We start from the raw sequence: 9,846 nt of genomic DNA, 5'->3' as shown, positions 1-9,846 counted from the left end.
CCCACCATCCATGCCCACCTACCCTTTAGCAGCTCCCAAAGGGGTGAAGTGGAACAGGGAAACAGTGGGAGCAGCTTGCGCAGCTGAGTCGAGTCCATGGCGAATCCCCAGAATGAATAAGCAGCCCCCTGCCCCACACCCTGGGTCTTCCCCTACTCCCCAAAGCAGGTCCCTCCTCAGCAGTTAGTTATGGGATTTTCCCCCCTTCACAGTATATCTTTTTTTTTTTCACAACGTTTTTGTTTTTTAAAAAATATATTTTATTGATTCTTTACAGAGAGGAAGGGAGAGAGATAGTTAGAAACATCGATGAGAGAGAAACACGATCAGCTGCCTCCTGCACATCTCCCACTGGGGATGTGCCTGCAACCCAGGTACATGCCCTTGACAGGCCAGAATCAAACCTGGGACCTTTCAGTCCGCAGGCCTACGCTCTATCCACTGAGCCAAACCGGTTTCAGCTTTTTTTTTATTATTATTATTTTTTTCCATCAAGGTCATCTTCTGTTTCTTTTTTTTTTTTCCTTCTTTCCTCTTTTTTTCGTCTCTCTCCTCCTAATACACACTTTTTTTAGTAAGGGGAATACCATGAAGTCGCTCTAGCCCGGCCCCTGTAGACACGACCCCGGGGCCTGCTGTTAAAACCACTGTAGAATCGAGCTCGGGAACTGTTGTAGTTGGTGGTCCGGGCACGGTATCGGTATCGGGCTCGTGGGAAACCCCGGTCTGTTGTGCTGATCCCTGGTCTGTTGGTTCGTTTTGGGATTACCTTGATTTGTCTTCCTCTAAATAGGGATTCATCTAAGGCCAGGGAAGTCCTCACTGACTCTTTGTCTGAGAACTCTATATATGCAAACCCTTTGGGATGGCCACTAAATTTGTCACAGAGGATGGTAACACGGTTGACTGGACCACAGCCATAAAAGTGTGCTTCCAGCTCTTCTGCTGTTGCACCATAGTCCACATTGCCAACATAGATGGAACGGGCATCAGCCTCCATCTTCTCTTCAATAGACATGATCACTGGGCCAGCATTGCCTGGAGGTGGACTCATATTCATCTCCTTCTCCACCTCGTTCTGCAGCTCTTTTAGCTTGTCAGCTTCTTCCTCCATCTCCCTGACTTGAGCTTTAATCGCTTCCAGCTCCGGGTCTTCAATGGTGCCGTCCCCCGGGTCCCCCTCGACCAGTCCCGGCTCCTCCTCCTCCTCTTCAGGCTCGGGCTCTGGCTTGGGCTCCAGCAGCAGCTCCTCAGGCTCCAGTTCCTCAGACTCCAGGCTGTTACCGTAGTCCCCTGCGCCCCCGGGGCCCCCTCCCCGGCCTCCCCGCCCCGGGCACAAGATGGCACCGCGGCCCCGGCCCGGAGCCCCGACCACATGCAGCCCCCGCTGCCACTGCCGCCGCCATCACCGCTCAGACTGGAGCCCTCCGCCCAGCAACTGGAGAACTGTGCGGGCCACGCCAACGACTCATTCGGTTCTGTGTTTGATTGTCTTGTTACATCTGTATTTATACCAGTTGATTTTAATCCTATCAATTTCTATTCCAAAGGTTAGGGCGTTTCTTATCTCCATTCCAGGGAGTAAAGATTATGTAGCTTAAGTGTCATTGTTCGTAGTTAAAGTGATTAACTACCCGCCTGGCACTTAGTTAAGGGGTTTTATTCCCTCCCTAACTTCAGGGAAAAATCCCTACCTGGGGAAACAACCTTTCTCGGAGAGGTGACCTTGGTTAAAACACATAGCGCCAAGAAGGGGAGCAAACATATTAAGAACAGTATGCCATATACACCAGGTCCCTTGAAACATATGCTGTGCAGATGTTTCTTCCCTGCAGCGACTGTGTCAAGCAGCAAGGATGGACCGGCTTCAGGCAAAGCATTGTGATTTTATTTTAGTTTTTTAAATATACTTTTATTGACTTCAGAGAGGGAGAGGGAGAGGGAGAGAGAGACAGAAACATCAATGATGAGAGAGAATCATTGATCGGCTGCCTCCTGCACACCCCACACTGGGGATTGAGCCTGCAACCCAGGCATGTGCCCTGACTGGGAATCAAACCATAACCTCCTGGTTCATAGGTCAATGCTCAACCACTGAGCCATGCTGGCCGGGCCAAAGCAAGTTTTGAAGGGTAAAATAATTTGTTTCTGTTGTTTAAAAGTATTAAATAATAAACAAAATAACAAGTTCCTCAACCAATCAAAATGTGTCCAAGTTGTTCTCACAAGTTCAAGGCTAAGTGCTGTTTATGAAAACAATAATACTAATAATTGTTATTACTATAACAGATTAATCATAATAATATATTCATATAGTTCTTTACTCCTTAAAAACTATTCCATATTTCTTGAGTTACTCAATATTCATATGAGAACTTATTGTCTAAGTAATATGGCCCCATTTTACAGGTAAGGCAAATCAGATTTTAAAAAGTTTAAGTGACTTGTCCCCAGTCATAGGCACTAGATACAATCATGTGCAGGACAGACCTGGTCCCTCCTCTCCTGAAACTCTATTCTAATGAGAAGTTGTGGGCAACTGTAACTGGGCAAGTGTTGAGCTAAAGGGGTACAACCTCCACATAGGGGCACAGGAAACAGACTTGAGGGGAGGGTGGAAGTCTCATTTTCAGAATTCACTATATTGACCCTGAGAAGAACATCAGTTTCTACTAAATTAACTTAATTCTATTCTCAGAATATACCAAGTTGATTTTGGACTGGATAGAGAAAAAAAGAAAGCATAGGAAAGGAAGCAAAATGTATTAATATTGCTAATTTATCAATTATGAATAATTGGTACAGTCATAATATAATGAATTGTGATTTATCTAAGTAAGGTGATATCTATATATTGAGGGATGGAAGATAAAAAAATAATGTTTATGAGAGGGTATTAGAGTATAAATATATAGTTGATTTCTTATAGGAAGTAGTAAAACAATAGACCAAGCTGTAAAAAATCAATTACTCCCAGATGAAAAAAAAAAATTGCACACACACACACACAAAGAAATAATAGTATAAGGATGTTACTAAGAAATATGAAGATAAATCTCAGGAGAGCTAAAAGATAAGAAGTATCTGCAGAGTAGAAATTGATTGTGTAGAAGGTTGGGACAGGGTCTGCTGTGAAATAAGTTTGATTTTTTAAAAATGTTCTATATTGGTAAAAATAAATTTTAAAAAGTCAATACCATGTAATTAACTCTTACCTCTAAGCCAATGTCTCTCACACTGTGGCTTCTATACCAACTGCATCAGTTACCTGAAATGCTTGTTAAAAATACAGACTTGGCCCTGACCGGTTTGGCTCAGTGGATAGAGCATCGGCCTGTGGACTGAAGGGTCACAGGTTCGATTCCAGTCAAGGCCACATGCCCGGGTTTCAGGCTCAATCCCCAGTAGGGGGTGTTCAGGAGGCAGCTAATGGATGTTTCTCCCTCATCGATGTTTCTAACTCTCTATCCCTCTCCCTTCCTCTCTGTAAAAAATCAATAAAATATATATTTTTTAAAATACAGACTTGGAGGGAGGTGGGTAAAGGATTATCCTGGATTTACTTTTCCTAAATTTCTTGGGGGGAAATTGCTCTTTTAAGTGTGACCATCTTAGGGATTTTGAAGTCAAATAGCAAAATAAATATTTTTAGTGACTCCAAATGGTTCCTGCTTCAACAAGGCTTTTTTTTTTCTTTGTAATTGGTGGTGGTGGTGGTGGGGGGGGGGGGTATAGTATAATATGTATTTGGAGAAAATCGTGAATGATACAGTTGGAATAAGTGTGCTACACTCAAGACTGTCAGCGGCCCACCCCCCCACCTACAAGGTGGTTGGCCTAACGCAGGTGCTTGATGAACGTTGACTTGAACACAGGTATTCACACCTTTCCGTGAGCTTTGCACATCGTTCTCTTAGCTCTCGGCTCTGGTCTCCGGCGTCCCGGCAGCGGCAGCGGCGCAGTGTATTACTGCAGGGTGTGTGGGTTTGGGAGAAAGACTGAATTCAAACCCCGGACCATCAACAGTTGCGAGGACCAAGTTCCTTCATCCCAGTTTATAAAGAAGGGATAGAAATCAAACGTCTCAGAGCTGTTGGAAGTCTCAAATGAGCTAACAGGCGTTCTACTATAACTAGGGATCAGGGAAACACATCATAAAAGCACACGCTCGGGCCGTGCCTCGCGCAGAAAGGCGTCCACAGGCGCTCATTCAAATCCAGGCGGCGCGCTCTTCTCCTCACCGTCTGTGATGTCACTTACCCGGGACCTCAGGACCTCGGAGCACGCACTGGTGAGAAGAAAAGAAAGAAGAAAAAAAAAAAAAAGAAATGAATAAATGAGGAAATCGAGGCGACCTACCATAGAAGGGCCCCAGGCTGTAGACTGGCGGGGAGGTGGGTGCCGGAAGCCGTGCCAAAGCCGTCCCACCCCGGCCTGCGGGCGGCACGTGGTCGGTTCCGGCGGGAGCTTCGCGACAGTGGGGGCGGGGACGCCGGGGACTGCGCGGAGGGGGCCTGGGCGGCCCCGGCTACAGTTGGGGAAAGCCCCCCGACTGCGCATGCTCGAGATAGGCGCAACCACTGTGCGCAGATCTGAAGGGGAGGACAGCCACCCGCTCCATGCTCCTTTTCATCTCCTTGAAAAGCGAAAGCCTGCTCTTTTTTTCCAATTCGAAGACTGTATTTGCCCCGTCCTTCTTCAAGTTGTTATTTATTAGAAGGCCTCGTGCTTGAAGACTGAAGGGGCCTTTTTCTCTAGTCGTGCCCCTTCCTTCCCCGTGGAAGCCACAGTGGACGCCTCCCATCTCCCCTTCGCCTCCGGAGGTGGTTCGCCCCTTCCCCCTCCCCAGTGTCGCGAGTTGGCGCCGCGGCCTCCCCCGCTCCGCGCTCTCGGCCCCTCCGCCCGGCCGTACCGAGCCCTTCCGGCACCCTCTCCTCCCTCGGGCCCGTCCTCCCCCCCCCGCGAGACGGCCGCCCCCACTTAAGCCACAGCCCTTTTCTCTCCCCGCGGAGCCGGGGCGGCGGCGGCGGCGGCAGCAGCAGGAGGAGGAGCCCGGAGGCGGCGGCGGCCGGGGAGCCCATGGCGTACAGTCAGGGAGGCGGCAAAAAGAAAGTCTGCTACTACTACGATGGTTGAGAGGCCGGCAGGGCGGGCGGGCAGGGCCGGGGCGCGGGCTGGAGGCCGCCGTGGCGGGTGGGCACCGTGCTGAGGGGTGGGGAGGAGGAGGGGTCGAAGCGCGTCCGCTTCTTAACCCGTTCCGGCCCCGATCCTGTTCGTGGGAGCCCCTTCGCCGTGAGCCGCTGCAGGGGCCTCTGCGACGGGAGCCGGGGGGGCGCCCCGCTTTCCCGGGACCCTCTCCGGCAGCGCGGTCCGCGCCGGCCTTCCCGGCTTCGTGGTGGTGGCGGAGGGGACGGCCCTCCCTGGCATCGCTCCCGCCCGCCACTCATGGGAGCGGAGGCTTGGGGGTGCCCTGCTCGGGTCTCCTGCACCCACCCCCTACCCCCAGGTCCAGACATCTGCCCGGGCCCAGACTCCACACAAAGCCCGGCGGCCGCGGGAGCTCCGCCCCTTCGGTCCTCCCCGCCCCCCCGTCCCGGCTGGTTCCCTCCCAGTCCCCGGCTGGTTCCCTCCCTGTCCCCGGCGGGTCTGAGCTCCGGATCTCCGCCCCCGGGCTCACCCCGGACCCCCCGACCCGGGTCGGTGCTGCCGGGTGGCTGCTGAGGGCGGGGACCCACGCCCGGCGCGGGGCACGCGCGCACCGGTGTTTCGCGTGGGCTCCATCCCCTCTCTTTTGTTTGCCGGTTCTTTGAGCGCCACTTTCTCTGTATTCAAATGGAGACGTCTCGCTTCCTCCGTAAAAACGAGGGTTTTCGCGTGTGAGTCGGGTTAGCCTTCGCGGGAAATGGGGCGGTGGGAGGGAAAGGTGGAGCTGTTCCTGTTCGCGTCGCGGATCCGACTCGATGGGTCCCGGCTTGCCCCTCGGAGGGGTGGCTGCCACCCACTCCTTTGTTGCTCTTTGTTCCATCAGGAAATAGCGCCCGGCTCCGGAGGTCCCGGGGAGCGCTGGCATCTTGCTTGTGAGGCTGTGTCCCGGTGGTGGGAGTCCCGGTGTAGGGAAACTTGGGGCAGGTGCGGAAGTGCCAAGGGATCGGGGAGCTCGAGCTCACTGTACGTGCATCACAACCGTCAGGTTTTCATTGCAGGGTCTCATCTCATTTGCAGTTTGAGCTGTACTGTTCAGTCTCCGAGCCCTGTTTTCTGAGCCAGCCTAAGTTACACTAAGTGGTGGAGTAGTAACCCGTTTAACAGATTTCACAAAGACCTACCGTGGTAAATGGTGTGTAGTAAGTTCCGCTCCAGAGTAGGAATTCTACAACTTAACAAAGGACCTGAAAGTCCTATCTGATTTGTCTGAAGCAATACACATTTTGGAAGCTGTTTCCTACATTTGGTGGATTATAAGTCACAACGTTTTATAGAGGTGGAAAGACCTTAGAGGACTAGGTCAGAATAAATCTGACTTTAATGTGAAGATGGGCACACTGTAACTTTTCAATGGGCAAGGATGAATCTTTTAATGCCTGTTTATATAAAATAACCACCTGTGTCATTTGTGGAAAAAATCTAAAATCTTGCAGAAGAAATCTAAATAATCTGATATTTAATGTAACTAATACTAAAGAGTACAGCCGTGTTTTAAAAACATTTTTTGAGAATACTGTAATACAAGTTAGTTTGAAATTACGCCATCGTGGAGGAGTGGCGATGGGATTACATTTTCATTTTAACATCAACTATTAAAGTTTCTTAAAATTCGTTCTTTAAGAATTCATGCATATTTGGGGTCACTGGCAAAACCCTGGCCTTGCATTCCCTGATCATATTGGAAAGTAAATAACCATGTGTGTAAGTTAATTTTTAAAACGGTATTGTCAGAGCTTAGGGTAAAGGAGAATGGTTTAAAAGGTATGGGGAACTGGTGCTAAGGCTCTTTCTGGTGCTAAGGCTCTTTCTGCCGCTGTTAGTTGCTGTTGACAGTGATTTTTGTCACCAGGCTTGAACTGCAGAACCAGGAGGTACACTTAAGTAGCGGTTTTATGAACAGCTGTAGGTTCCTAGACACATTTATGTTGAGCCTCTGTTGAGGAAATGGGAGCAAGCACTGGTCCCAAGGGTGGGATGGAGGCTTGATAGGTGGAATGGAAGAGTGGAAATAATTTAAATCTCATGGTTCTGACTTAATCAGTACTTTATTGCAGAACTATTCAACTGCTTTACCTGGTGGCCAACAGCTGTATAATTGAATGTTTGGAAATTTCTGGTTAGCTTATCTGTTTTTGGTCATATGATTCAATCTTGGTTCATTTTTACAATGGAATTTGTAGTCACTTACACTTGGAATATTCTTTGGGTTTTTGTGGGAGAAAGGCTAATACAATATTTTGCAGAGATTATTAAATTGGATTGGTACCATGCTAATTATGAGCATGTGATAGTATGCTAAGCTTTGCACAATTCCAAAAGCTTTCATATAAAGGTACCAATAGTGGTGGTTTTTTTTCCTTTTTTTCTTTTTTGTAAATGTAAAGAAAGAGGATGCAAGTAATGCAGCTTCTGTGCCACAGAATTCTGTGACTAGAAGATATATGCAACATGGAATTGATTGGGAATGGGCAGTATCAGTAGTAATAGGGCCTGAATAATCTGCTAGCCTGAATTAACTGGTTTTAATTTGTTGGTACAGAAAATGGAAGAAAGGTTTTTAAAAAAAGAGGGCGGTAGCAAGTTCTATAACCACAGGAATCCTACCTTTAGGCTTACTGGGACCATTAGGCACACTCTTGGTGACACAGACAATGTTTGTCTCGCAAGTGAAGGGGACTTCTAGAGACATGTATTTTTTTTTCTCTGTATACTTTATAGTGTGTCTTAAGTACTATACCCTTAGATCATTGGAATGCTGGTTCCAAGTAAACTTCAAGGCATTGATGAATGAGCTATCCTTTAACCGTTGGGAAAAGTTAAGAGAAGTTCTTATTTCTCATAGCTCCAAAGTTTCCAAAAACATATTTCTAAAACTTGGCCATCTTGTTGTATATACTCCAAGATTATCAATAACCTGTAAAAAGATACAGATTCAGTCACTGAGTTTCCTTCTGGCTTTAAAATGATGTGATTTCTGTACTTAAATGTAATTAGTAAACCAAGCTGTGTTTAGACCATGATTACAGTATGTTTTTAATCCTTAATCTAGAAGTGTTAACTATTCTTTGTTTTGACTTAAACTTGATACCAATTACATTAAATGCCTGTTTTACTATGTATACAATATGATAGGGATGTGTATACAATTGACCTTTGAACTGTACAGATCCACTTATATACAGACTTTTTTCTTTTTTAATCCTCACCCAAGGATATTTTTTTCCATTGATTTTCAGAGAGAGTAGAAAGGAGGGGGGCGAGGGAGAGAAACATTGATGTGAGAGAGAGACATAGAAACTGATTAACCGACAGGGCAATAAATACAGTCAGTACTCCATATCTGTGGATTCAACCAACCACTGATCAAAAATGGTATTTTCAGTCCATGGTTGGAAATCCACGGGTACAGAGAACTGACTATATGCATTGTTCAATGTCATCTTATTTTATTATTTTATGGTTTTTATTGATTTCAGAGAGGAATAGAAACAGCAATGACGGGAGAATCATTGATCTGCTGCCTCTTGCATGCTCCCTACTGGGTCTCGAGCCTGCTACTCTGGCATGTGGCCTGACCAGGAATTGAACTGTGACCTGGTTCATGGGTTGATGCTCAACCACTGAGCCACACCAGCCAGGCTCTATGTCATTTTATATGAGGACTTGAGTTTCTGGGGATTTTGGTGTTCATTGGGCATGGGGGCAGTTGAGGGGATCTTGTAACCAGTCTCCTGCAGATACCAAGGGAGTACTATAGCTAAGTTTAGGGGGCGTCAGAAGTTATAGGAGGATTCGCCACTGCAAAAGGGAGGGGTTCCGTGTTCCTAACCCACCTACCCTCCCGTTGTTCAAGAGTCAACTGGGTACATAATTTATATAATTGGTCTGTGCTCTGTTTTTTTCCTCATCTGATAGGGTGTATTAAAATGTTTGGAGAGAAGTGATTCAGAGAAAAGCACTCAATACTATACAGAGATAGAATATAAAAGTTAACCAAGATCATGCCTACTGATATACTCCTAGTTTACTGTAGCAGGTTACTGTATAAGAATTCCACTTGGCAGCCAACTATTGACAGGTTTTCTTAGACTTTTATTTATAACGATAGTGCCAAAGTATTTTGCTAGATATCCTTTAATACAACTGCTTGGTTTCTTAGCTCTACTATAAATCTTTATTATCCATAAAATAGGTAATCATTTCTCTGGGAGTAAATCAGAATGTGCTGGGTGAATTACAGAAGTTCATACATACCAGTGGTCTTAATTACACATCATTATTTAATGATAGTAGAACATAACACTTAAAATAAGACTGGGATGTTCCTATGTTTGGGTCCTCTTCCCCCTGATATTCTTTACTATTCACTTCCTTCAAATTTCACCTTACCAGAGAGGCTTAACCCCAATATTGGTTTTCTCCCTGTCACTAGTACCGCCTAACTTGTCTTCCTTCATGGATACTAGTAAAAGCTTCATGATATCAGAGTCTGTTTTGCTTATGCCTATACCTCCACCATCTAAATTTTTTAAAAGTAAAGGAGTTTTAAATTATTGATGAATAAATGTTTAATTCCTTATGTTTTTATATAGAGATCAGTACTAACATTCTAATTCTTCCTACCACAAGTTACAGATAGGT

At 46.5% G+C, this 9,846-nt stretch overlaps 1 protein-coding gene and 1 pseudogene across 2 annotated transcripts in view; one reads left to right on the top strand and one right to left on the bottom strand.

Annotated features, from left to right (window-relative positions):
- Positions 1-508: 508 nt before the first annotated feature.
- On the bottom strand, positions 509-4,560 carry LOC102435586 (annotated as a pseudogene).
- A 283-nt stretch (positions 4,561-4,843) lies between these two features.
- HDAC2 (histone deacetylase 2) overlaps positions 4,844-9,846 on the top strand; it is a 29,439-nt gene continuing 24,436 nt past the window's right edge. Inside the window, exon 1 of one of the 2 annotated variants that reach the window (XM_023750142.1) lies at positions 4,844-5,131. In XM_023750142.1, the coding sequence (XP_023605910.1) occupies positions 5,080-5,131 (52 nt within the window). In that variant the 5' untranslated portion in view covers positions 4,844-5,079. The remainder of the gene's footprint in view (positions 5,132-9,846) is intronic. The other variant, XM_023750141.1, reaches the window with a different exon arrangement.

The sequence above is a fragment of the Myotis lucifugus genome, unplaced genomic scaffold (assembly GCF_000147115.1).
Source record: "Myotis lucifugus unplaced genomic scaffold, Myoluc2.0 scaffold_11, whole genome shotgun sequence".
Lineage (NCBI taxonomy): Eukaryota > Metazoa > Chordata > Mammalia > Chiroptera > Vespertilionidae > Myotis > Myotis lucifugus.
Note: the sequence above shows the minus strand (reverse complement) of the source record. Positions and strands in the feature narration are given on the sequence as shown.